The sequence below is a fragment of the Ochotona curzoniae genome, unplaced genomic scaffold (genome assembly GCF_017591425.1).
Source record: "Ochotona curzoniae isolate NIBS_2020 unplaced genomic scaffold, NIBS_Ocur_1.0 contig_908, whole genome shotgun sequence".
Classification (NCBI taxonomy): domain Eukaryota; kingdom Metazoa; phylum Chordata; class Mammalia; order Lagomorpha; family Ochotonidae; genus Ochotona; species Ochotona curzoniae.
Window position 1 is genome coordinate 16,401,055 of NW_024466607.1, and position 27,807 is coordinate 16,428,861.

At 54.0% G+C, this 27,807-nt stretch overlaps 1 protein-coding gene across 1 annotated transcript; it reads left to right on the top strand.

Moving 5' to 3' along the window:
- Positions 1-1,041: 1,041 nt before the first annotated feature.
- MAPKAPK3 (MAPK activated protein kinase 3) lies at positions 1,042-25,886 on the top strand. Its single transcript, XM_040994545.1, has 11 exons — positions 1,042-1,124; positions 1,394-1,670; positions 18,162-18,301; positions 19,332-19,396; positions 19,794-19,873; positions 21,126-21,249; positions 22,389-22,464; positions 22,761-22,885; positions 23,285-23,370; positions 23,644-23,724; positions 24,603-25,886. Exons 2-11 carry the CDS (start codon positions 1,446-1,448, stop codon positions 24,753-24,755), a joined length of 1,155 nt encoding a protein of 384 aa, XP_040850479.1. The 5' UTR covers positions 1,042-1,124; positions 1,394-1,445; the 3' UTR covers positions 24,756-25,886.
- The last annotated feature ends 1,921 nt before the right edge of the window (positions 25,887-27,807 follow it).

The following is a 27,807-nucleotide window of genomic DNA, read 5'->3' on the forward strand; positions in this document are numbered from 1 at the left end:
GACGGACACTGGGGCAGAGCCCTCAAGCCCTGACCTCCTTCAGCATCTGGGTGCAGTAGCCACCACCAATAATAACAGTGGTTCTTTATTCACTTCCTCATTCCCACGCTCAGGCACGCGGAATGTAGTTATGTGGGCAGAATGGCACCAGGTTCCTCCTTACATACAGCCGGGCCCAGGGTGTGCGTATGTTGCGGGGTGGAGGGTTTGCAGGGTTCCCGATTCTGAGGCTGGGGTTGCAGCTGTGGTGCCTGCAGTCCTGAGGATGGCCAGCAGATGGCGACAGAGGCCCGCGCAGAAACGCTGCCCGGTGCGCCTGGGGTTCTCAGCGTCCTGGTTGGGGATTGAGGCGGGAGATCACGCCTAGCTAGGCAGCCACGACCACGCTCTCTGTGGTTCTTAGACAAGTTGTAAACTGAGGGTTAGCCAGTGTTGAGGAAACCCGCTCCAGACAGGCTAGGTGTTTAAGGGAACTCTGAAGTGGACCGAAAACTTTGGTGCCACAGAGAAGTCTCTCACAGGGGAGGGAAGTGGAGGAGCAGTGCTGAGAAACTCGTGGGTGACTAGATGGGAAACCAAAGGGGCCCAAGGAATCAAGGGTACCGGAAGAACATTTACGGAAAGGGAGAGACGCCAGGGGCAATCAGGGACCAAACAACAAGAAATGGCCACCACCCCTTCGGCGCGCCCCGAAGGCGGAAGTCCACAGAGCCTGCTCCGCAGCGGGAGCAGCTGCTCGAGAAGGGGCTGTCAGGGAAACAAGACGTCCGGCGCCCGCCCTGGTCAGGCAGTCCCGCAGGCTAGCACAGCAGGGATCGCACATGCCAGGGTCTCCCCCTAGCTTCCCGCTTTGGGGACCCGCCTCCACAGAAAGCCACGCCCGCTCCATTTCTGTCCGGGCTCCGGGGCGGGGCTCGCCTGGGACTCCCGCCCTTGCCGTGCCCAGCGGAGGCCTGCCTGGCCCTTTAAGGCTGACCTAGCGGGGCCCCAAGTCGGAATGACGCGCGGGGAGGGGGTCACGTGGGCCGCCGGCGCGACTCTCGGCCCAGGGTGCCCCTCAGCCGCCGCTTGGGCCATCTCCGCACCGCCGCCAGGTGCGCCCCCAGCAGGCACGCCCTCCCCAGGTACGACTGGCCTGGGTGTCTCCCGCGGACGGGACCTGGCGGCCACTTTGGTTGCCTGGTGCTTTCTCTTCCTGACACGTGCTTTGGCGGGACTCGTCGCCTGGTGCGACCACTACCCCCTGCCGCCTGTCAATCCTCCTTGGTCTAGTGCCCCTGTGACTCTAGCTTGTCCCCCCGCCTGCAAAGCTTGGCCAGGCGTAGGGGTTCCGATGCCAGGGTGGGTTGGAAGGGCCTGGGTGGGACTCACTCTTGCCCCCCTTGCTCCCCAGGTGTCGCCGGACGTGCCAGGCTGGGGCTACCTCCGAGTGCCCCGCGGGGGCCATGGATGTCGAGACTGGAGAGGAGCTGGGGGGTTCTGGACCCGCACCAGGTGTGCCTGGCCCACCTGGCCAGGGTGGGGCTCCGGCCCTCGCAGGACGGCTGGAGCCCAAGAAGTATGCGGTGACAGACGACTACCAGTTGTCCAAGCAGGTGCTGGGCCTGGGTGTGAACGGCAAGGTGCTCGAGTGCTTCCACCGCCGCACTGGACAGAAGTGTGCCCTGAAGGTCAGTGCTCCCTCGCTGACGCCTGGTGGGCCCTGGATGAGAGGCCTGTGGGGGCACTGCTAGGTCCAGGGCTCCATGCCAAGCATCCAAAGCTTAGCTCACATCCTCAGTCCCTCCTATAAGGTGAAGCTCATGATCTTCCCTGTTTTACAAGTGGGGAGACTGAGGCTTAGCTAGCCAAGATCAGGGTGTCTGAGTGAGCCAGAGGTGGAGCCAGTGTGGGCAGAGCCATGGTACCCGGAAGCTGGGCAGGAGTGGCTCTCAGCTCTGTGGTGCTGGCAGGGCCTGTGTGTGAGGGCTGGAGGGGCTCTGCCTCAGCTGGCCTGCTCCTTCCCCAAGGAGCTCCTTGGAATTGGGGTGCAGTCCCTTCCTCCCTTGTGGCCTCCACCTTCCTGGGCTGGAGTGAAGTGAGCTTTCCAGGGCTAGTGGGTCAGAAGGGCTAATGGCATCCATGGGCTGAAGTTGCTCATAAATGCTGCTGAGTTGCTGGTCCCCTGTTGAAAGGGGCAGGTCCCGCTACACGCCTGACTACCCTTCCTGGGCAGCTGGTGGGTCAGTGGATCACCCGTGCAGCCACCAGGCCTGGCACACTGACACAGGTGGGATCAGGCAGTGGTTGTTGGAGTGGTTGATCTTGGTTCTGGTTCAAGGCCCACATTCCAGGTCCAGGACTTGTCCTCATACCTAGAATCCCTTGAATCTGTTATCACCAAGAACTTTGCTCACCTGTAGTTTGTGCTAGGGGCTGCCTGGATGGGGCAGATGGTGGCAGCAGGAGTGGAGTCTGAGGACAGCAGAGGGTATTCCTGTTTCATCAGATGCCATCGCAAGCCCAAGTGTAGAGTCCTCCCACCATGGCTCTCATCTCTGCCTGTGTTTGCCAGCTCTGTGACCTTGGATCACTTCCTCTCTTATGAAGGAAAGAGAAGTGGCTACTGTGAGCTTGAAATGAGATGTTGTGTGGAGTGCAGAGGACTTGTGCAGGGCTGGTACAGGCCTGGAGAGGTGACAGGACTTGCCTGGGGCCCAGGACCTGGGTCCAGCTCTCTGTTCATCTTAGAGTGGCCAGGCCTTGTGGGGGAGATCATCTCCCCAAGCTCGACCTGGAGGGGGTCGTGCAGGTGGGTCTAGAGAGTGACCTGGGCTGGGCTGTTGGAACAGAGCCCCAGATTTAACTGCTTGGTTAGTTCATGCTAATTCAGCAGCAGAATGGGGCTGGGGCTTTTCTGAGTCCTGTAAGGAAGAGGTGGGGGAGGAGTGAGAGGCTCCATGTACCACGAATGGAGGCGGATACTAGGGAATTGGGGGCGGGGTTCGAGCTCTTTGGTGCCCCTTCCACACAGACTCTTGTGGGGACACTTCTGAGGTGACATCTATATAGCTCTTCCTCAGGTCTGGGGCCTCCGTGCTCACCTTCTGCACCGGGAAGACATGAATGCAATGTGACCCCCCCTCACCTCGGCACGTTCCTGGTCTTGGTGCCGCCGATCTCCCCCTGCTCCAGGACCAAACCTAGAAGTTTTTGCCCAGGTGGGCAGGCCTCACTACCTTCAAAGATGGGGCCAGTGCAATCTCTGGCACAGTTATCATGCTTGTGAATGGTGACCATGGCCAGGAACAGGTGGCCAAGAGCTTCTGTCCCTGCCAGGAGGGCCAGAACCTGGGGACCTCAGCACAGGGGCAGCCAGCTCATGAGTGGGCCCTAGCCCCACTCTGTCTGATCAGCTCTCTCCACCGCTACCCTCTCTCTGCTGAGAGAAAGGTCATGGGCTCACAGGCTCTGTGTCCTTCACCTTCCCCAGAATGTGCCTGCCATTACTAGGCAGAACAGTCCTTGTCACCAGGGGTTGTTCAATCCACCTCTGTGCCTCTCCATGGCTGTCCTCTTTGGCCCCATGGCCAGAGATGGCAAATGGTGCTGAGCAGGAAGTCTGGGAAGCCACAGACATTCTTAAACAGGAAGCTCTGTGACCACTGTCCCTGTGGCTGTTGCTATTCTGTGGGGCCCTGCAGCAGCAGGCTTCTCCTGCCGGCCAGCCGGGCCTCTTTCCCTTTCCTGTGGCTCTGACCTCCAACTTGCCCCTTTTCGGCCTCCTTCACCCTTCGCAGCTCCTCTCTGGGACCACTATGTGCTGCTTCTCCCACTCTGTCTGCCCCAAGGGTCCCAAGTTTGCTATCCTGTTGGTAGGAGCTGGTGCTGCCTGCCATCATGGAGTCTTCGGTCACTTCTCCTTCCACTGACCTCTTCCTTGTGCCCAGTGCCAGACCCCACTTGGTGAATTGGCACCTGTCAGCACTACCTCTAAGTGGGAAGGCCTGTAGATCTGTTGTCCAGGTGTTACTGTACCATAGCCAAGACTCAGCTCTTCAAACATTATCACACACGTCGACATCTGAATTTGCCTTCCTTACTGCCTGTCCAGTCTGCTGTGGTCATCAGCTTCCTGGCAGTCAGGTGCGACCGGGATGTGTGGTACTTCTGAATGGAAAGCCCCCATCCCCTGCTCCCTGTGGGTGGACCCTTCCCCTCTGGCTGCTGAGTGTGTGGGAACCCTCTGGGTTCCCAGTGCTCTTCCCTCCTCTGCTAGGTGAGCGAGTGGTCGGATGGTGGGTGCACATGTGTAGGAGACCCCTGCAGTGGACAGCCTTCCCCTGGGCCCCTGGATCTGGGAGGCTGCAGGCACTGCCCTGCCCAGGATGGCTCACTTCCCCATGGGCCAGCTGACTGGTTTGAGCCAGGCTTCTCTTGTGCTCTACTCTGTAGCATATCATCGAAGGGAGTATACCTTCTGAATGGTGGGAAACGAGGCTCTGGAGACCCTGAGATCTCACCTCAGGTCCCACAGGGCACTTGGCTGAATGCATTTTGAGCCCCTCAGTGGTCTTCAAGGCTTCTGCAGTGCAGCCTCCCCTACCTTTTGTACTCCAGGTCATATCTTTCCTTCTGGTAAATCCCTTCCCATCCCATCTGTCAGCAGCACTCAGCCTCAGTGCCACCTCTTCCAGGAAGCTGTGTGGTATCCCTGGCTTTTTTGCGCAACATTTTGGGAAGCTTCTTTGACCCCTAAAGCTTAATAATCCCCTTTAACTTAAATTCCCTGGTGGCATTTGTGCCCAAAGTCTCTCCTGCCTTAGGGGCTCCTGATGCTCGTTAAAATATCCCTGCATTGGCTCCTCCCTGCTTTGGAAGGAGAGGTGGCAGCTGGGCCTTTGGTTCTCTTACTGTGCCACAGGAAAATGCTGTGGGACATGTAGCAGTTCCTCTGCCCTTGGACACAACTCCTGGGTAAGGTCTAGGGAGAAGGGCAATGCCCATTCTACTGCCCATGCCCACTGGCTGGATACCGGTATAACCAGGGTAGGTACAGAGAGGCTAGCTCCAGCCAGAATGAGGAGGAAGGCACAAAACCAGTCATTTGTGGAGTGGGGGACGTGGGATCCTGGTTGCCTTGCCCTGCCTTGGTGAGGGGCATAGGGACCCTGACTTCATGGGTGGGGTGAGGCTGGCACTGCCAAGCTGGATTTGAGGCCAGGTGGGGCTGCCTGGCAAGCCAGGACCTTTCACACTTGGCAGCTGCCACCCCCTCACCTCCCATTTCCAGACCGGTCCGATCAGCTGCTGCAGAGCCACTTCCAACTGAGTCACCCATCAAGAGGTACATTGGAGAGCTGGCAACTCTGTCCAATGGCAGCTTTGGGAACAGTTTCAATGTATCCCTGGTTCTCCCTGGGTCACCCCTCACCTGAAAGGAAAGAATATGAGAAACACGAGGGCTGGTAGGTGCAGGCCAGTTTGCTTTTTGCATGAGGATCCTGAGGAGGGCATCAAACCCCATGAAATGTGAATGGTGGCATTTTAGGTAGATGAGATGTTCTGGGATACTTCCTGTTGTTTCTGGCTGGCCTTGCCAGGGACTTTTGAAGCTAAGCTCACAACCTACTCCCAGGATCCCTTCTGCAAGGGGGATTCTGGTTCCAGTCTCATCTTATCCAGGAGCTGCTGCCAGCTCACCAGGGTTTGGGTCCTGGTGGTATGTTTTCTAGGCCCTGTCCTCAATGCACAGCATATGTTATCTAATTATTTTTCAAATTATTTTATTTATTTGAAAAAAATGTAGTTAGAGAGGGAAGGAGGGAGAACAAGAAAGAGTAATCTTCCATCCACTGATTCACTCCTCAGATGGCTGCAACAGCTAGGATAGATCAGATTGAAGGCAGGAACTTCTTCCAGGTCTTTCAGGAGGGTACATGGCCACAAGGACTTGGGCCATCTTCTGCAGCTTTTCCAGGCCCATTAGCAGGGAACTGGATCAGAAATGGAGTAGCCAAAACTTGAACTGACACTCATATGGTATGCTGGCATCACAGGTGGTTGCTTTACCCACTACACCACAGTGCTGGCCCAGCACCTATTAGTTGTTTGCATCTTTGGAGGAGGACACTGAGGTTCAGAGAGGTCAGTGGCATGCCCGAGGTGTACAGTTCATGGGTAGCAGCACTAGGATGCAAGCTTGAGCTGTGTGATATCAGAGTGTTAGCATCTGTGTCACTTGCATTTTATGGAAGTTGGGGCAGGACAGGGACCCTGAGACTTGAGCCCTGGAAGGATGTTGCTGTGTATCCGGGCCCCAAGCCATGCTGCCAGTGCTGGCTGACACCTGGCCAAATCTCTTTGTCGTCTGTGAACGGACAGGGGCTGGTCCCATAAGGTCAGCATACAAGGACTATCTTTGGTTGTATGGCTTGCCCCAGGCCTCATAACTTGCACACAAGTCCAGCCCAACTGAGTGCAGAGCACCACAGACGGGAAGTCAGACTGGTGAGTGGGTGAAGTGAAACTGTGTCTGGGCTGGGCCAACCAGGGGAGCCTTTCCTGGAAGACATTACCAGCTTTAGTCCAGAAGGCTGTGGGTGACAGCAGAGGGCACAGTGTGAGAGACAGTATGCCTAGTTTAGATGCTTGCTGCCTGTCGTGGAGTGACAGCCCCCCACCTGCAGGCCTGTGTCTGGCAGGGGTGACTGGTCCAGAAAGACTCTGGAACCTGCAGAGGAACCAGGGTTCTCTGTGAAGGGCCTAGAAGGGGAGGACCCTTGCTGGGGGTGTTACAGGGGTTCTAGGTCACCTGGGCTGCTATGTAGATCATGTGGGAAGGTCCCTATCTCCATGACAACAGAGGCTTCATCTTTTGTCTCAGTTTTGTACTTGGGGAAGTAAGTACCTGAGGAAGCCTGCCCCTGGGTGGCTGAGAGAACCAGGTGAAGGGAGCTTGGCCTGGTCTCCTCCCCAGCCTCCTACCCTTTTGAAACAGAGTGGATTAGGCCATGTGGAGTTGTGATTCAAGTCCTGCAGCGTGGGAACCATAAGGTGGTTTTGCTGAGAGCAGGAACAGGAGACAGGCGAGGCACCCCCCTCCTCCTGCACCCCAGGGAGGGGTGGGGGAAGAGGAGGAGTCTCTAGAGGCCTCTTCCACCTGGGCTAGGCCCAAGGTACTGGGAGTGTTGGCTTGTTCCCAAGGTTGCTCCTTTCTTCAGCCCGGGCTTTGTCTCAGCACTTTCCAGGGGAATTCTGCCTCCCTGCCCTTTTCATTGCTCCTTTCCCAAATGTGTTCCTGCTGTGGATTTGTCCCTTCTCTCTTGGGCCCTGCCCCTCTGCCTGTCTCTTTCAGCCTGGCCTGGGGCTCTTTGCTGCACCTACCAAATGGGGAACAGGTGCTGGGGCCCAGTTCTAGTCAGTCTGCTACTCCTCTGTTGTACCCTGCTACTCCTGTGTCTGCTCCTGCAGCTGGCCTTGGCCAGGTGCTGGCAGCCACGGCAGTGGGAACAGTGAGCCAGGCACTCCCGGGCTATGCTGTAATGTGAGACATCCCCTGTGGAGTGTGGGCAGTCATTTCAGCTGTGACTCAGGTCTCATTCTATGGTGGTCTGAGATATGACACTGGGCACACTATGACCTCTACTTTACAGAGGACAAAACCGAGGGTTAGGGGCCTGCACTGGCTGCTATGAGCACCCAAGACTCTCAAGCCTGCGCCCTACACCTGCTGCCTTCAGCCCAGTAAAGCCGAAAGGCTATTTTCAGGGGCATAAGAAGCAAAGGGCCTCACTTGCCTCATACATCACCCCATTCCTAAGGGTTTGGCCTTCACAAGGGACCTGTAGTTTTCTTCATGGATTCTTCCCTTCTCCCCAACCCTAGGCTATGGTCAAGGGCCTGGGAGGTTTTCTCCATGCTCTCTGGCAGACAGCGGTGTAAGGGGCTAGAGGGGTGCAGGTAAGAGCACCCACTAGTTGAGTGTTCCTCTGTGGTGAGCATCAGCTCAGCAGGATTGGAGAACAGCATTTCACCCCCATGTTATAGGAGGTTTGGAATGGCAGAGTAACTCAGCCAGGGTCCTGTCCCATGGACATACCCAGGCTGGGCTGGACCCTAGGCCTGGCTTTCTGCCATTCCTCCCTGGGTGGCAGCTCAGCTGGAGAGCATTGTCAGCCCATCTGTGTATTGCGGGCCGGCACTCTGCTTAGCCAGGGGGCTTCCCTTCTGTTGGTGCAGACTGCCAGGGTGGGCAGCAGCCATGGCAGGGCCAGAGAGGCCAGTGAGGAAGCTGCTCTTGGAAGTAGTCAGGCAGCATGGGGCCTGGCCAGAGTGTGCCCCAGATGCCTTTCCTTGGCCAGGCAGGGCTGCTTTGCTGGCAGAATAGGGGAGTACCAAGATACCACAGCAGGATCTGTGGTCTGCTAGGGAAGGAGCTCTTTGACCTGATACACCTTAGGTGTGAAGACCCCCTTCTGGGGTTCCATTAAGTACTCCATTAAGCAGGCTCAGCTGCTCTGAGTGGGTCCTTTGTAGCCCAGGAAGGACTTCATTTCTACCACAGGACTGCTCCCAGCACCCCAGTGGAGCCAGGTCAGCACCCTGGTCCCCAATTGGACAGGGTCTATCACCTTTGTTCCTTTTGGTTGGAGGCCTGGGGTGTTGTCAGAGATGAGTGAGATCTTCTAGGGATCAACTGGGGGGGGGGTTGGAGCTTGGGGAGCCTCCCAACTGGACATGAGCAGGGGGGATGGGTTGGAAGCTGAAGCCTGGACAGCCGGAACTCTTGCTGTGCCAGAAAGGAGCCTAACTAGAGCAATGGAAGCCTGTCCTCATACAAGCCTGAATGGGGAGCTGCAGGGACAAAAGTGAAGCCAGGGAATGAGGAGGGAGGGTGAACAGACACAATAGAAGCTTCTGGAGTGGGTTAGGGTCTGAAGGGTCCCTGAAGTTTCTGTGCCATGCTCTTGGTATGATCTAGTCCCTCTGCTTTTTATTCCTTTGCTATCTCTGAAATTTCCTGCAGGGAATTGACACCAGACTTTCCTGAGAGCTGGAAGATCTTGGGTCCCTGTCTTCATGGCCTGCTGGGTGCTTTTGCACGGGTCACTGGGGCCCAGCCTCATTTGCTCTAATGACCCCCATGTGTGGGGAGGGTGGCCACTATGCCCTGTAACCCATGTTGGCTATGTGGGCATTGCCACAGTACAGCTGGCTCATTAGGGGCCCAGAGTCCACGGCCAAGGTGAGGTCTCTGTAGGAAGAAAGCCCCCTAAGAGGTTCTACTTCTGAGATTGACAAAATACTTGTGTGCCAGAATTTTCCAACCTTTAGGGTGGAGACGTCCTACTTTGGCACTGCCACTGAAGCAACAGAAGCTGGGTGAGGCTTCACAAATTGCATAGCTGATGTTGACAGAGAAATCTTCAGGAGGATGACAGACCCAGCTTCTGGTTGTGCACTCAGAGAAGCTCCCAGGGGGTCTGTGGGGCCTTCTCTGGAGCTGCCCCTGCAGGAAGACCCTGGATGGAATGCTGAAAGCCGTCCTAGTGGGACAGGGGAATTACCGCTACTATGGCTACTCTGCTTACTCCCTGGGTCACCTCAGCCAGAGGGTGGAGCTCACAGCTCTCCCTGGGCCACACTGCCACCTGTTATGTAGGGCTACATTTAAGGAGCGTGTATACCCCATCTCACAGATGGAGCCCTGGGGCTTGGGACTAGCCCAGAATCAAGCTCTTTATCAGAAAGGAGCATCACTCAAAAAGACATGTTGAGCACTTAGGGGTGTGAGGAATCTGATACCGGCTACCAAACAGTAGGCTGAGAACTGGATTGGTTTCCTGCCTTGGGCCCCAGGTCTCCACTGCACTTGCCACTGCCAAAAAGCCCCTTGCTGAGCCTTTCACAGACTGCTGATTCTCCATACAGCCTGGCCTTGACCCTCTGGGGCACTAGATCGTTCCTCGGGACCCATGGCCCTGGTAGGGTCTGCCTGCCTGAGGTTCCAGAGGCTGTGCCTGCATTTCCCTGTGTTTGGAAAGAGTAAGAGGCTGCCCTGAGACAAGACTCAGGGGGGACTTCTGAAGGCAGAGGCCTCCAGCAAACCTTGAAACCCTTTTCCCCTGAGACACAGGGTGGCAGCTTCATGAACTCACACTGCATGGGTCTCTGCTAATCTGAGCATCATGCGTGTGTGCTCATTTTATCCTCATGGCCACCTGGGATCATGAGTGCTGTCACTGCCTCCACTTGCCGTTGGGCCAGTGAGTCTCTGAGACTTTCTGTGACCTTCTTGAGACCACAGAGTGGTCAGAGAGGGAACTGGCCTTTGAAGTCCTGCCTGATGTGGAGCCCTGTGGCCCCAGATGGTCTTGCTATGTGTGGTCTCTGGCCTGGGGCACCATAACTCCCTGGCCTGCCCAAATTAGCACTGCCTCACTTACCCTGCTCTCAGTACACCCCAGCCCTCAGTCTGGAAACTCCCTCCCCACTCTCCCCACCCCTCATACCTGGCACTTCCATTTTTGTTTCCAGCCTGTCTGGGGCTGGCAGGAAGCAAACTGAAGTCATCAAATTTCATCAAATTGGAGGAGTCTGTTGTGCCTGAGATTGGAGAGTTTCACAATGTGTTAGCTGGTGTGACAGCAGAGCTTCTTGGGAAGACACAGGCTGGCAGCTCCTGCTGTTCCTTCCCTTCCCAGGAGGTTCCAGGCTATCACCTGTCTGCCCATCAGGTATCCCAAACTTATCCTAAAAGTAACCCTCCCTGCTCCTGGGTTGAAAGGACAGGGGATAAGAAGGCATTGGAGTCTCTTGTCCTAGGCTACATGTACAAGCCCATGGCCCAGGGGCAATAGTGCATGCACCTGCAGACCCCAGATCCTTAAGGATGGTGTGCCTGTAGCAGGCAGGGCTGGTGAGTGTTGGTGGGAATCAGAGAAAGATCAGTGAGTGGACCGATCTCCCTGCAGAAGAGGGTTGAAGCCTTGTTCCCAGAGCACTGCTGGCCTTGGAGGTGGCCATATGGGAACTATATGACCTGGAGAAGCCATAAAAATTCCCTGAGGTTCAGGTGCTCTGCTAAAGACAGTGGTTAATAGCATGGCTGGTGAAAGGCGAGAGTGATGGCTGCAATGTGTCTAGGCCATGGTGGGGGCTCTGTGGACCACCATCCAATTTGCCACCAGAAGCAGAGCCTGGTCCGGGATGTGGAGTCAAGCTAGGGAGGAGGAGCTGGGCTGTCCCAGGCTGGAGTTGCAGTGTCTGCCTGCCTTCCGCTACCTTGAAGCCAATAGGCCTCAGTTCAAGTCTTGATTCTTTTTACCCAGCTGTGTGACTTTGGGCAAGTCTCTTAACCTCTCAGAGTGACAGGGTCCCTGCTATTAAAAACCTGCTGCTGGGCGAGGGCGTTGTGTGGTATGCCAGCATCCCTCATCAGAGTACCTGGACTTGATTCCAGCTTTGCTCCTGATTCTGGCTTCCTGCTAGCATGCACTTTGGGAGACAGCAGGCTGTGGCTCAGATCCTTGGGTTCCTGCCACCCATGCAGGAGACCTGGATAGAGTTCTTGGTTTCTGGCTTTAGTCTGGTCTTGGCTTGGCCTTGCCCTGGCTGCTGCAGGCATTTGGGTAGATGAATCAGTGGATGGAAGTTTTCTCTGCTGTTCCTTCTCTCTCTTTTGCTTTGACTTTAAGTAAACAATTTTTTTTTAAAGAAAAATGGATGCTGCTGGTCTTTCTAGGCTGCTGGCAGTATAGGACTGGCTGAGCAGCAGAGAGACGGGGCACCAACATTGACCTGACTCTGTCATCCCCCAGGCAACAAGCTGGGCCTGGCTTTTGGGGTCATTGGCATCATATGAGCCTCCAAGGAGATGCAGGAAATGGGCAGGGTGAGGAGGAGGACAGGATGTGGTCAGAGCTTAATGAAGCAAGGTCTGGTCTGGCATGAAGCCAGCTAATCCATAGCTGTAAAATTGGTTCCATTAGCTTCTGTAATGAGCTATGAGAGTGGAAAAGTGAGTGCATGTGAGAATAATGGTGCATGTCTCAGGCTGTGATTTGAAACTGTGGCTAAAGAGTCAGACTTGATGCTACTGCCATCTCTGTGAATGACACCAGTACCCTTGGAGGTAGTGGGGGATGGCACAGGGTCTGGCAGCAGCTTTACAAGCAAGAGGCTGAGGCCTTGGGCAGGAAGTACCTGCTTCTGATCCCTTAATGTGGAGGCAGCCCCATCTCTGCCGGCTGCTTCCAGCACAGAGGCCGAGGCTGTGGTCTGTGCTATGAATGGGCAATGCAGCCAGCAAAGGTCAGCAGCTAGCAGCACAGGACAGGGGTAGTCTCAGTAACTGAATGAGTCTCACTACTATAGCTTTCTGTGTCCCTGATAAAGCTGGAGCTGTGTCCCCACAGAATAACAATTCCATATAACCTTGGATTGGAGCTGGAAGACAAGTTAGAAATGGCTGTGTTGAAGACTTTTCTTAGGGGTGGGATATGGTTCAAGGTGCTTTTTGGCTCTTTTCTTATCCATTGCTTTTTGCTTTGTTTCTCTCTTTTTTTTCCACCTGATCTTAGCCACACACCCAGGTATACATAATGGCACACGCAGGTACACACACGCGCACACACACACACATACACACTCACTCATTGCTACACATGCTATACACACTCATGTGATCATATATACATTTATTTTGGAGCAAGTGCTCTGGCCCTTGTTCAGGTGGTGGCTTTGGCCAATGCCTCCCCCAACTTGGGGGCTCCCTCCTCTGAGCACCTGAAGGGGGCTTGTGTGGATGTTGTCTCACAGGTGCCCTTTTCCCTCTCCTAGCCTTGCCATTCTGTAGCCGAGAAGCCCCAGGGCAATGACTTCATCCCTCTGAGCCTGCTTTACTGCATCTGTGAATTGGGGCTAATGGTCCCCACCCTGTGTGGTTCACAGGGTGGCACCCAGCATTCCCATGAGATAAGGGACAGCAGAGTGTTTTGTAAACTGCAAATTGTTTTCCACTTAAGCCATTGTTTGCCCAACCATACAACTCAAAAACTCCTCCACCCTCAGTAGGCACTGTCCTTAGGCAAGAAGCATGGGGCCTATGGATGGTGAAGGGGTATGGCCTCTTCTGAAGTTCCCTTTCCACGTGAGATGCTAGAGGGGCAAATCCAGTATCTGTAGGACCTAGGCCCCTTTGCCCTCACCTTTTGCTGGGGTTCCTTGGCTGATGGGCCTGTTAGGGGTCTTGGCTGCCAGTTTTGGGCACAGGTGGGAGAATTTGGCCAAGGAAAGTGAGGCGAGAGAGGAGAGATGGAGAGTGCCACATCAGAGCCTGAGACCAGGGTAGCATTCCTCGCTCAGAGAAATGTCCCTTGCTCAGGGCAGCATCCTTTACTCAGGGAAGTGTCAGCTCAAATTCTGTGCTCACTGAGCTTCGTCAAGTACAGCCAGAGCTCCCTTCCTTTGGTGACAACCAGGATTATGTGCATGAGCATGTGTGTGTGTGCAAGTGCACACACGCATGAGCCTCTTGGGCACAGACTGGAGCTGTGGAGCTGCCCAGGTGCTGTCCTAGACCCCACAGCTGTGGACCGCTCAGGAGCTCAGGGGACACAGGATGGGAATGAGGGGAGGGGAGGGGTCTGTGGGTTGTTGGAGGCGCCTGTCCCTTGTGCTTGACTGAGAAGCAAGACACCATTGCCATTGCTACGAACCCCCAGGGACTTGGGTATGTGCACATGGAGGCAGTGGAGACCCAGGAACTGCTTCATGTGGGCAGTGATGTAAGAATGGGACCAGAACTCCGCCCTGGAGGACCTCTTTTTACCTATTTCCTCCACCTCATGCCCTGCAGCTTCACTTTGGGTGGAGGCCCAGAGAGGGAAAACGGCTGAGCCAAGATCATGCTCAATAGGGATTGAATTGAGCCTCTGGTGCCCTGGCCTTGTGCTTATCCCCATGCCTGGGAAGGTGGAGTGCTGTTTGGGAGGTTTGTGAAGGATGCGTGGAATTCTGGACTTACAGGAACAAGGCCGGCTAGCACTGAGTTGTAAACTGGAGCAGCCCTGGTAGGCTCCTTGGAAGAGGAGGGAAAATCTAATTCACCAACAAGGGTTGGTGAGGTCCAGACTGCCTCCAGGCTGTGGGGAGCAGGTTTGGCCAGTGTGTCATGTTTATTTGTTGAGTCTCAGTGGGGACTGTTTTGATCTTATCCCCATGATGCCTTGTGTATTCCTTCCTCTTCAAATTATATAGTTGTTCATTCCATCTACAAATATTCCTTGAGCCAGTAATCTCTACCCAGCTTGTACCCCAGTACTGAGACCCAAATGTGTCCAGACACACTGGCCCTGCCCTTGCCATAAGGTTCCACGATCTGACAAGAGAAATTGCATGATGCTGGCTTGGCTGGGGGAATAGCTATGTGGTCAAAGACCAACAGTTTCCTCTTTCTGTTTCTCCGTTTCTAATAAATAATAATAATAATATGATGACTGCAATGCCAGCATCCCAAGTAGGCACTGGTTTAAGTCCTGGCTGTTCTACCAGCTCCCTGTTACTGGCCTGGGAAAGCAGTGGAGGAGGACCTTAATTATTGGGCCACTGCCATTCACATGGAAGACCTGGAAGAAACTCCTGGCTCTCAGCACCAGTCTGGTCCAACCCTGCGTGTTGTGGCCTTTTGGAGAGTGAACCAGAGGATGGAAGATGTCACTCTGTTTCTCTCTCTCTCTCTTTCTCTCTTTTTAAGATTAATTTTTTAAATTGAAAAGACAGATATACAGAGAGAAGGAAAGACAGAGAGAAAGATATTCTATCTTGGCTACAATGGCTGGAGCTGAGCTGATCTGAAGCAGGAGCCAGGAATTTGCTCCAGGTTTTCTATGTGGGTGCAGGATCCCAAGGGCTTGGGCCATCCTCTAATGCCCTCCCAGGCCACAAGCAGGCAGCTGGATGGGAAGTGGAATAGCCGGAACAGGAACTGATGCCCATATGGGATCCCGGTGGATGTAAGGCAAGATTTAGCCACTAGGCCACTATGCCGGGCCTGTATTTCTCTTTTTCTCCTCCTTTGTAATTCTGACTTTCAAATAAGTAGGAAAAGAAATATTTTTAAAGATTTATTTATTTTTATTGGAAAGACAGATTTACACAGAGGAGGAGAGACAAAAAGGAAGATCTTCCATCTGCTGATTAACTCCCCAAGTGGCCGCAACAACTGATGCTGAGCCAATCCGAAGCAGGAGCTAAGAGCTTCTTCCAGGTCTCCCACATGGGTGCAGGGTCCCAAGGCTTTGGGCTATATTCTACTGCTTTCCCAGGCCACAAGCAGAGATCTGGAAGAGAAGCTAGGTGTCAGGACATGAACCAGCACCTATATGGGATCCCAGTATGTACAGGTGAGGACTTTAGCCACTACGCTACTGCACTGGGCTCAGAAAATATTTTAAAATAAAACAATAGTGAGACAATAAAATAAAGAAAAAGTAAAAAAAAAAAAATAGACAAGTCTATAGTGTAGCAGTTGGGCTACTCTTTGTAGTGCCTGCATCTCCTATCATAGGGTCTGGTTTTAAGTCTTGCTCCATTCTCCTTTCCAGCTTTCTGCTGTTTGTTGCACACTCTGCGAGGCTCAAGCACTTGGTCCTTGCCACCCATATGGGAGTTCCTAGATTCTTGTTTTAACATTGTGTGTCATTTCTGGACATTTAGGGAGTGAGCCAATAGATTGGAATTTTTTCTGTTTATTTTTCTCTCTTCCTCTGTCTCACACACTACTTTTCTCTCCTCTCCTCCCCAACTCTCCCCTCCCCTTCCTGTTCTATCCTGTCTTCTCTTACTGACTTTCAAATAAAGTAGTTACAATAAAGTCATTTTCTCCTAATATGTGTTAAATGCTCTGAGCAGAGCCAGGTATGTTGCAAGCCTAGGGTGTATGTGTCTGCGCATGTGTGTTTGTATTTAAAGAGTTCTCACAAGATCATGCAAGTTGTGAGCAAGTGCTGTGCAGTGAGTAATGAGGGTGATGACATGGGATGACGGGAATGTTTTCTTTTTTCAGTACTTATTAATTTGAAAGAGTGACACAAGGAGAGAGAGAATGAATCTTCCATTCTGTTGGCTTATTCCCCAAATGGCTGTGACAGCCAGGTCTGTTGGGACGGGCTGAAGCCAGAAGCCAACAATTCCATTCTAGTTTCCCACTTGGATGACAGGAATCCAAGCACTTCAGCCATCCTCTGCTTTACCAGGTCTTTCAGCAGGGAGCTAAATTGGAAGCAGAAATAGAAACTGGGACCCATGGGATGCTGGTGCCAAGGTGGTAGCTTAACTCACTGTGGCTCAATGCTGGCTCCTGCTTTCTGACTTGCTAGAGTTGTGGGTCCCTGAGGCACATGCAGTGTCCAGACTCATTGAACTGGACCCTTGATACCAGATGTAGATTATAGTTCATCAGAAGTGCATGTGCCGCACAAATAAGGAAAGGCAAAGCATGAAGGCAGAGTGAGGGCCTTTGAGATCCTTTACCTGTTGGTGGTCAGGAAGCACTACTGGGAGGGGAACCTGAAGGAGGAGGAAGCTCTGGAGAAGGACGGAGGAAACTGAGGCATTAAGCAGTCTGGAGCTCTGTTAAGGGTCAGGTGACTCAGCAGAGTCCTTGGCAGCTGGGTCCAGGTGCGCTGAGGAGCAAGCTCTGGCCTCTGTGGAGGAGCCATTTTGGACATGGATCATGTTTTCTGGGAACAGCCTTCTTCTGTGGCCCTTGCTGCTTGCAGGACTATGTGATTTAAAAAAAAAAATCTATTTATTACCTTGAAAGGCAGAGCAGCAGAGGGAGTCACACAGAGAAAGATCTTACCCTGCTAACTCACTCTTCAAATGGTTCCCACAACCAGGGCTAGGCCAGGCCAAAGCCAAGAGCCCGGAACTGCAGGGGTTTCCCATATGAACAACAGGGATCCAAGTACTTGGACCTTCTACCACTGCTTTCCCAGGTGTGTGAACAGAGAACTGGATCCAAAGGGAGTAACTGAGACTCAAACTGTCACTCTGATATGATGACTCAAGAGGTGGCTTAATCTGATGTGCCACAACCCTGACCCAGGACTGGTTTTGAAATTAAAGATTTATTTATGTGAAAGGCAATTGCGGAGTGGGAGAGGGAGGAGGAGAGAAAGAGGGAAAGGATGAAGCAGGGAGAGAGAGAGAGAAGGTATTTTCTATGTTTTGATTTACTCCCCAAATGGGCTCAGCCAAAGTATAGTCCTGAACTCACACCTAACTCCACCCAACCGCCATCCCTCTCAGCTGGGGTCCTCCCTGGCCCTGGTCTCTACTACTGGGTTCTCTTCAGGTGCCTGTAGGTCTGGATTGAGGGTGGAACCTGGACCCTGAGCTCTGTCTAGCAACAAGGCTAAAACCAGTCACCCTGGTCCTACATGATGGCCTCCAGGGACAATGGGAGCCATGGACTGGCTGGGAGGTGAGGGCTGGGCAGCTGTTTTTAGGAGCACTTTTCCTGGTAGTGACAGTTTTATCCTGTACCTGTTCCTGGAGGATTTGAAGTTTTTCTTACCTTGGCTCCTGTGGGAGCATGAGCTTGCCTTCTGTTACCGGGGGTGGAGGGAGGGACTGACTGCTGCAAGTCACTTCCCTCCCAGGCAGCATCCTCCACTTGCACATTCAGGTGCTGTGGACAGACTGCATGCACAACACCCTGCCCTCCTGTGTACTTCATGAGCATAGTTCCCAATGCCAGCCTGGGCCATGGAGCTCTCAAGTCATCCCCATTGTGAAAATGAGGCTCAAAGGTTGGGTGACTCCTGGCTTGGGCCCCCAGCTAGTATGGTTTGACAATTGCCACTGCCTGCCATGCTGTTTGCTGCCCCAGAGAAGGAAGGCAGCAGTTCCTTTGACCCCTGAGCCACTCCATGTGTCCAGCCTTCTAGTGGAACCTCCTGAAGTAACCAGCCCAATTGCTTGAGTCCTGGGTGGACCTTCCAGTCCAGAGGCTCATTGGACAGCAGGCAGGGAGACCCAGACTTGACTCCTCATCCTGCCCCTATGTGAACTGTATAGTCTTGGACAAACTTCTCTGAGTTCATGCATCCTTGTATGCCAGGTGAGACAGCAACAGGCTTGGGAGGCTGACACTCTGTGCCCATTGCCTACAGCTCCTGTATGACAACCCCAAGGCCCGGCAGGAAGTGGAGCACCATTGGCAGGCCTCGGGTGGCCCCCACATTGTACGCATCCTGGACGTCTATGAGAACATGCACCGCGGCAAGCGCTGCCTGCTCATCATCATGGAGTGGTATGCCAGCCCCACTGTCTTAGCCCTGGGCCCCCTGCTCTCCTCCTGTACCTTTCTCTGTTTGGATAGCAGCCATGGGTACCACCCCAGCCCCTGAGGTGGGGGCAGCCATTGATCCTGTGCATGGATCTGGCCTCGGAGTGTGAAAGACATCCCAGGGGCTGTACCCTGGCTTCCCTGAGGGGCAAAGCCTGTCCTTGGAGGAGCAGCAGTCTGTGCTGCGAGGGTTGTCAGGGCTGCCAATCCTTGGCATATGTGGGTGGCGAACATGGGGCACACACATGGTGCCCTCTACTTTAGCCTTCCTACTAGGTTGTGCTCTCAAAGTCCCACCAGATGCTGGGTAATGGGGACTGGAACCAGGAGCCAGTGACCTTCTCCTCTCCTTGTGCTGCTCCCACCAGCCCTAGAGCTTGGTCCCAGGTTAGCCAACTCCTTGGATCAAGGGTTCAGATCCTGTCTCTGCCACCTGCTAGGTATGTGCCTGTGGGCAGCTGCTACCCTTTCTGAATCTCTCCAAGTCACCTGTCAAATGAAGAATAAGAGCTTCATGTGGCACCAATCTGTGCTTGACATTACTCTGTCACATATGCAGTCTTTATGCCCGTGACACTGGTGTGGTTACACCTGATTTACTAGAGCTAGTTGAGGCACAGAGAAATGAAAGAACCAGCCCAGGTCCCACAGCAGTAGCAAGAGTGACAGACAGTGCCCAGGGCACAGCACACAGCAGGTGCTCAGAGAATGGGGATCTCAGTGATAAAACAATTGGCAACTCATTCTTGCATTGGAGGAAGTTGAGATTGTTTGGGGTTAGAGTTGTCCAGGGTCTCACAGCCAGAGAGAGGCAGTGCTTGCCACTCTCCCTTGGTTGGAAGAGTTCAATCTGCCCACCTGAGCTGTCTGCCCAGCACATGCTAGAAGGTCAAGGTACAGGCAGGTGCAGCAGCTGTTCACTAGGAAAGGAGCACTGGATCTAACAATGTGGGCAGGGGCAGGCTGGTACCAGATTCTCTGCCTTCTCTTGCAGCATGGAAGGTGGTGAATTGTTCAGCAGGATCCAGGAGCGTGGTGACCAGGCTTTCACTGAGAGAGGTGCGTGCATGCAGTAGGATTTGGTTGGGCATTGGGGAGTGGGTAGATTAAAGGTGCCAGGTGATGCTGGCCAAGCCCTGTTCCCTTCTGTGTCTTAGTCTAAGCAAGACAGGATGGGATGAGGGCTCCGTGACCCTTGCTGGAGGTGGACTCTGTGAGGCCTAAGGATAGAGATCTCAGAACCCCTTCATGCTGACCAGGAGTTGAGCTGGAAAGAGCTAGTCTGGGCCCAAGGAGATGGGTCCAGGTGAGCTGGGAGCATCTGTGTTGAGAACTGGGTTGTCTGAGCAGGAGCGCTGTGACTGGCTAGACTATACCCATGGAGAATGAGTAGGTGGGGATCCCCAGGCCTCCTAAGCAACATCACTAATCCCCGACCCCTTTTCTGTGTGTGCAGAGGCTGCAGAGATAATGCGGGAGATCGGCACAGCCATCCAGTTCCTGCACAGCCAGAACATTGCCCATCGCGATGTCAAGGTAAGGTGGTAGGGCCCAAGATGGGGGCCCAAACCAGGGGTGTGGTCCCACTGTACAATCCCTGGTGGTTCTGGGGTATAGGCTAGGCTCCTTGGCCAGCCTTTCAAGCCTCTTCTCCCTGGCCCAGCCAGCTCTGGTCTGCGCTAACCAAAAGGCCTCCTTTTCCTTTCAACACAGCATACTCAGGAGGAGCAAAAATGATTGACTGCTACCTTGGAGGTGCTAGGCCCACATCAACCAGGGCTGGGCCAGGCTCAAGCCGTAAGCCATCACCTGCTGATGTAAATTAGCAGGAAGCTGGCATGGAGAGCACACTTGTATATGGGATCCAGGTGTCCCAAGTGGCTATTTTAGCCCTGTGCCAAGTGCCCACCCTGCAGTTGTCCTTCAGTTTTGGATGTGTGCAGAGCCACGTGGCTCACCTTCTGACTCCTTGCTTTACTTTGACCTCTCTTATTCTCTTCCTCCTCTTGCTTTCTTTTTTTCTTTCACTTTTTTTTTTTTATTTTGCAAGAAGACAAAACGCTTGTATAGGACAATCTCTGGCATAGACTAAAACTCCTTGTCTGTTTTTATCCCAGTCCGAGGTCAGATCACATCAAAAAGACCCTGAGAAATAGCTTCTGCTGGCTTCAAACCAGAGCTTCAACCAATACCACATTCTTCTTGTTTTCGGGGTCCCTCCTGATTCTCTCTGTGAGCCTGGATCCCACCCATTTATGAGAAGTCAGCTTTAGGGTTACCTCCTCTCTACTGTGCTGTGTAGCTAGGAGGAGTTGCTTCCCCAAGGGTACTGGGATCTGAGCAGTGGGGTTGCTCCCTGAACAACCTCCCCTGGGGCTACCCTGTTAGGACTTGCAGGCTTCATGTGGGGCTGGGCATGGGACACATGCTTGGCCATACAGACTTGGAAATAACCTGCCTCCCCTCATGCCTTCATTCCTGCATGTCAGGTGGCACTACCAACTCTGGGAGGAGAGTTTCTGCCCCCGAGCTTTCCATGATCCTTGCCCATCCACAGCCTTGGGTGAGCAGCTGCTGCCATCACCCTCTGTGAACAAGGTGTCACCTCCCAGCCACCTCAATCTTCTCTGTGTTCAAACCATATTGTTGACAGCCAAGGCTCCCACCCTCACATGACAGACCTGCTCCCTCCTGCTCTGAAGGTGGGGAGTCTGACCCGAGATCACCTTAGGGTTCTGCTCTCATGTGGTACCTAATTGCAAACCAATGTTTTCCCTCCCTGGCTCAGCCTGAAAACCTGCTCTACACATCCAAGGAGAAAGATGCAGTGCTGAAACTCACTGACTTTGGCTTTGCCAAGGAGACCACACAAAGTGCCCTGCAGACACCCTGCTTCACTCCCTATTATGTGGGTATGTCCTGGGTCCTTGGCTTATACTTCCTCACTCTGGCAGGATGCTGCTGTGGTGCAGGGCAGCTGGTGTGTTGCAGAAACCAAAGGGTTAAATCTCAGTGAGAAGGGAGGGGGGAATTCTGTCTGCATGGAGGCGGGTGACATTGGGAGTGGGGGGGCCGGAGGCTGTAAAAATATTCTCCCAAACTTCAGCTTCTGCTTTTGAAAATAGATCCAGGAAAATTCTGGCTGTGGCCTGTGAGCTGAATGACATCACAGCAGCTCTAAATATATATGTGATAAAAGGCTGCCATCGGCTCGGGACAGAGCCCAGCCGCGGTTGTTTTTCTCCGGTTTTTGTCTTTCTGGGATTCATATTCAGAAAGTGGGTGGGCCTTTTCTGCTTCATTGGAAGGAAACTGCAAGCTGGGCACCTCACCTGCTTTGGGGGAAGAGATGCCTTGGCCCTGGGTATGGACGGGCCCTGGGGGCGTGTGCTGATTCATGCTTCCTAAAAAAGCTGCCCTCAGCTCCCCCTACCCCAAGCTGGATGGGCCCTGCTGCTGGTAGGACCCATGCCTGGGAGCAGGCTGGTGGCAGAAGGCTTCCCAGAGGCTGCTGAAAGAGGGGATGCCCCCTCTGCCACCCTGCCCATCAGGACGGATCCTTTTTATTTTATCTTAGAAATCTGAGTGACTCCCCTGCCCCCATTACTCAGATGGGAGACTGAGGCCCTGTGGGTTGGTACCTCGCTGGCCACAAAGCTCAGCTCTGCTTCTTGCTCTTCCTTATCTTAACCCAGGCTATATCCAAGAAGGCAAAGGACACAGGGCAGTCAGTGGACTAGTACCCACTTGTCCATGGTAATGCCCCTGCCCCCTTCCCCCACCCTGGTCTCTTCCATCAGCCAAAGTTGGGCCTGGCAGGGACACTTAGGCCTGAGCGTCTGAGGAGCCAGGGGCTGTGAAGCAGTGTATTTCCCCCTGAGCACTTTTCCTTCCCGCGTCACACGCTTGTCTCATTCCCAGAAGGTGCCAGACACCTTCCATCCCCCAACCTGGGCACCTGATGCTTCCCACCTTGTGCAAGCATCACTTTCCTGCCTGCACTCCAAGATTCTTGGGTCTGAGAGTCCTTCTTTGCCCTCTGCCCTGGCAGCCCCTGAAGTCCTGGGTCCAGAGAAGTATGACAAGTCATGTGACATGTGGTCCCTGGGTGTCATCATGTATATCCTGTGAGTACAGCCTTGCCCCGCCCCACTCTCAGAGCCACATCCACCTCCCTGTCCGGGGGGGAGGGGCTTGTGTGTACCACTCCTGCTGGAGGCCTCCCTCCCCTTCCTGTCGTGGGCCACCAGACTTCGGGCCTCCTGAAGGTCTCCCTGTGCCCAGCTATTTCTGGGGGAAGGTCAGGGGCTGCATTGCCATGAAGTATGCCTGGCTGCTTGTCAGTCTGGTCAGGGGTTTGGGACACAGGTCCATCCTGCCACTACCCACTGCCCCGTGCCCAACGACCTCCTCCCTCCCCTAGCCTGTGTGGCTTCCCGCCCTTCTACTCCAACACGGGCCAGGCCATCTCCCCAGGGATGAAGAGGAGGATCCGCCTGGGCCAGTATGGCTTCCCCAATCCTGAGTGGTCAGATGTGTCTGAGGATGGTGAGTAAACCTGGCCCCTGCTGCCTTCCCCCTGGATCTTCCCCGTGCCCCCTGCTCCTTTCTTTCCCAGCTCTGTGGCTTGAGGTGAAACTATCCACCTTTTCCAAACCCCAGTTTGTACATCTGCCGAATAGGCGCATAGCTTGACTCCTTAAAACTGCAACTCCTGTTTCTCATTCATATGTTCCCTTCTGGGGTCCTGGCTTTTTAATCTATTACTTCTGAGTGAGTTGCGCTAGACACCAAGTTCCTTAAAAGAAAAATGGATCATCAGCTTCCTATTTCTGAGGGTTTAGAATTCACTTGCCCCTACCAAGTCTGTGTTCCATGGGAAGTGGGGAATGGGCTCAGAGGAATCCTGTTGCCTCACCTCTCCCCTCCCCTGCCTGGCCTTCCTAGCCAAACAGCTGATCCGCCTCCTGCTGAAGACAGATCCCACAGAGAGGCTGACCATTGCACAGTTCATGAACCACCCCTGGATCAATGTGAGCACTTCCTGGCACTGGGCAGGACTGTCCAGCTTACAGGATGGTGGTGCTGGGTTAGTGGGGGTGGGGATGGGGTGGAATGGTGTGTATGTGGGGTGGGGAGGCGTGTGTGTGTGTGTGTGTGTGTGTGTGTGTGTGTGTGTGTGTACACCAGCGCCCCCTAGTGCCCATGCTTTGCACCACCTCTGCACCTCGGGTTCCAGGCTTAGGTGGGTGAAGCTGCGTCCTGCAGTTTTCCCAAGTTGACCTGTGGTTTTGGGGCTTCTCCAGCAATCAATGGTGGTGCCACCGACTCCCCTCTACACCGCCCGGGTGCTTCAGGAGGACAAGGATCACTGGGACGAAGTCAAGGTGAGTGAACTCCTTAGTCTCCCTGCACTCCAGAGCTTTGGAAGAAGGGCCTCGAGGTGGTTATGCAGGGTCTGAGTCTTTGGCCCCTTACCCATGCCTGGGACGCCAGGTGGCAGTGCTATGCCAGTGGTCCAACCCGGACACCAAACCACCGGCCACATCACTCCACCCAGGGTATACTTCTGGTTGCTTACCTCAGTGAAGGCAGCTTTGGACTTGGGGCTCAGTTTTGGTCCCAAATGGTAGCCATAGCCTTTTATTTCCAGTGATACTGAGTAGTAAGTCAGTTTGACTTGAGGCTCAGCAGAGGCCATATCTAGGTGCATGGGCAGCAGTCTGGTGTCTGCCAGGCCCAGGGAGGTGGCATTTTGTGCAGTTCTGAGAGGGAGCGTTCGTTCTATGGCCTGTCACTTGGCTTTTGGCATGGTTCATGGGTCCTTTCTGTGCCACCAGAGGAAAAGCAGAACATCTTCCAGAAAGGACTATAGTGAGGATCACATGACATAGAGGGCTAGGCTCTGTGCTGGGCATGCAGTGTGATGTTCTTCAAATGTTTATTTATATGAAAGACAGAGAAATAGAGAGAGAAATGTCTCCCACCTGCTGGTTCACTCCCTCAGATGCCTGCAAGGAGCACGAATTTGAATCCGAGTCTCCCACTAATTGACAGATACCCAATCCTTGAGCTATCATCTGTTGGCTACAGGGGTGCACATTAGCAGGATGCTGGTCTCAGAAGCAGGGCTTGAACCCAGGCACTCCACTATAGGATGCAGGCATTCCTAGTAACAGCTTAACTGTGGTACCCATTAAAATTATGAAGGGGCTGCTGAGGCAGAAGGGCCTGCCCCTAAGGCCCATGTTGCATCTGTCTCCAGGAGGAGATGACCAGCGCCTTGGCCACCATGCGGGTGGACTATGACCAGGTGAAGATCAAGGACCTGAAGACCTCCAACAACCGGCTTCTCAACAAGCGGAGGAAGAAGCAGGCGGGTGGCCCCTCAGTCTCCCAGGGGTGCAACAACCAGTAGCTCCCAGGACCTGGACAAACCAGGCCTGCCAGCCTGTTGACAGACTGATTATTGAAGTCCTGGCTGGCAGGGCCCAAGGCCATTGTTTTAAAGAAAGGATTATTTTCTTATGTTTTGTCACTTGGGACTTCAAGATGGAGGATCTGACCCACACCTCTTGTCAGAACCCCTGCCCAGGTTCTCACCTAAGAGAAGGAGACTGCCTGGGGCTGAGGAGCACCCATAGCACCTGCAGCAATTGTGGTACTGGGGGCCCTGGGGAGGCCTTGACTTTGTTCTGCCCTGGGACATATTTTGGCCTTTGGGCCATGGATTTGTGGTGGGCTTCCCTTCTTCCATAAAGACACCCACTGTGGGCCTGGGCAGATGGGCCTGGCCTTGGAAAAGGCATCGGCCATTGGTTACCATGGTGACCAGGGACTGCATGGCTGTCTGTGCATGCTGAGTGTGGTAGCAAGGGAGGGAGGAAGGGAGGCAGCAGGAGAGGGCCTACCTCTGCAGTCTGAGGGTGGCCGCTTCTCTCAGTCCCCTCTTTGGTCTCCCTGAGGCCACAGGGTCCTGACTGCTTGCCTCCCTGGGTGGTCCAGCTCTACCTTGTTGCAGCCAGTCAGATGGTGCTTGGAGCTCTTTCCCCAGGATTCCCTGCTTTTAGTACCCCAGTTGTTCCTGTCCACCCAAGGGTGGTTTCTCCTCTCAGCTCAAGAGCGGGAAGAGTCATTTTAAACCCTTTTCCACTTTGGAAAATGTCATTCTACCAAAAGCCAAGAAAGACACTTTACTTGCCCTGCCCCTCCTGTGATGGCCAGTATAAGGCTTAGAGCAGGACCATAGGATCTCTTCTCTATTTTGGGTCAGACCTGAGTGATGCTCACAGAGGTTGCTGCCAGTTTCAGCCTGAGCTAAAGCAGAGCACACCCTTTCTGGGTTGCCCCAGGTCACCCAGTCCCCTGCCCTCACTCTGCCCCAGGGAGCCCTGGGCTGGCTGTGAAGTGCCTGATTTCAACCCTTACAGTGCCTGTCACCCAGTCAAGTTCTCAGCTCCTGGCCCCTCAATCAGTGGCTGGGCCATGTCAGGTGGGACAATGCTCTGGGTTTTCTAACTAGGTATGAATAAAGGTCATTTTGACATTTGCCACTGGCCTCTGGGTTTCTCTTTGTCCATGTGAATGGACCATAGTGATAGCTGTTCACACCCAGTCTTAACTCTACCTTGAGCCTGGTGAATGTGCCCAACTGGTTTCAGGGCCACTGAGGCCTCCTTGGGTGCAGGAAGGTCAGAGGAACTGAGTGATGGCAGCTGCCACATGCCCCCCAGCTCTGCACTGCCCCTGTGCACCATGTGTGTGACACCCACCCCCAGCCCCATGAGTGCCAGTGTCTGCCCACAGCGGCCACCCCCAGCTGCGCACCAGCCTGCTGAAGGGCGGGCAGGGTGCCTGCTGCAGCGTGGAGCTATTTTCAGAAGCTGCCAGATTTCATTTGGCAGCGAGAATATCGGGGAGGGGCGGGGCGGGCTGCTGAAGACTGTCTTTTGATGACTCCAGCAGCGGAGTGCACTCAGCCCTTGTGGGCAGACTCTAGGGGGGCTCTAGCTGCAGCACCCTCCCTGCTGCCACCCCCTACTCCAATCTTGAACCTCCCCATTTTCCAAGAGCTCATCCAGGGTCCTCTGCTGCCTCTTCCTGCAGGGTGAAAGGTAGGGTATGGAGATGTTAAAAGGCAGACGACAGACTGGCTCCTGAGATGTGCTACCACTCACCATCCCACTGACCTTGGACAAGCCCCTTGGCCTTCACAACTCCAGTGTCCTCAACTGTGGGCAGGTGCCCAAGGTGCCCACTGCTGGAAAATTTGGCCAGATGGTGGTGATATGCTTGGTGGGTATGGCAGGTGTTAGCACCCTCAGCTGGGAGGAAGGCAAGAAGAACCAGGGGTGGACTGAGTGTAAAGCAGAGCAGCCCTAAATTTCTTGCTTCCTGGGGGTCCTCCTGGGCCTCAAGGAGTGGAGCCAGATTAATTCTCAGGACCCTACTGGAGCTGCAGTGCTGGCTGACTTGTCGGCTCTCCTAACATTTTGGTAATGTGGCGGCCGAACGCTGAGATGGGTACCATCTACCCAGCACTAAGCTGTGGGGTTGTAGGTGGCTCCTAACCTGGGTACCATGCCCCGCCCCCAGGCCTGATACCTTGTGGGGTGCAAAAAGGGCAGAAGCAAAAGCTCAGGCAGGGAGGGAGAAGCTCAAAATGTGGCTGAACCATGGCCCAGAGTAGTCTATCACAGAAGGATTTGGCTGGAGGAGGAGGCAGCATCATGGAGTAATTTGACTTAGAGGAAACTTACACATCCCCATGGCTAGGAAGCATGCTTGGCTGGTTGCAGGTTCGTCAGAGGGATTCTGTGCCTATCTATACCTTAGCTCTCCAGTCTATGCTTCTCCAGGGCTGGCCTTGTTCCTGGGTTGCCCTGGCCTTCACATGAAAAACCATACCAGCAAAAGTCCTCGGGGCTCTATCTCATCTACTCAGGTATCTGCATGCAAAGACCCAGGGAAGGCTTGTTGGTCATACTCAGTCTGTTACTTCTTAGAGGAAGGGGTTGCAGGAGAGATGGTTTGCAGAAGGCATATCTGGCTGGCCATTTCCAAGGGCCCAGGAGGATTCTGCCCCCCAGTCTCTGGTATTAGGTGTCACTGCAACAAGTCGGGGCTGGGGGGGCCAAAGTTTGGCTAGGTCACACTGCTGTTGAGGTCTCAGTGTGACTATCTGTGAAATGGGAGATTTCTGGCCATTTTTCAGGTGAGCCAAGAAGCCAAGTGGCCAACATTCCCAGCAGTTAGTTCAGACACACATTAGCATGGGCTCCCTGGGGGGGCTTCCATGAAAGCTTTCAGTGAATAATTGCCTAAGAGGCACACATACACATATCTGTGTGTGTGAGGGAGAGAGAGTGAGAAAGAGAAAGAGAGGAAGGTAGCCTGCTGACTGTGTCTTCAGAGCCTGATGCTGGCTGGCTTCCAGCAGTCTGGCTCATTGCTATTCTACACCAGCCCCT

What these genes read in the sequence shown, in the direction of transcription:
- MAPKAPK3 (XM_040994545.1), top strand. Translation starts at nt 1,446, where the DNA reads ATGGATGTCGAGACTGGAGAGGAGCTGGGGGGTTCTGGACCCGCACCA. An exon ending in CCAGGCTTTCACTGAGAGAG is followed by an intron (nt 19,397 to 19,793) that starts GTGCGTGCATGC and finishes CTGTGTGTGCAG; the next exon opens with AGGCTGCAGAGATAATGCGG. An exon ending in TTGCCCATCGCGATGTCAAG is followed by an intron (nt 19,874 to 21,125) that starts GTAAGGTGGTAG and finishes TCCCTGGCTCAG; the next exon opens with CCTGAAAACCTGCTCTACAC.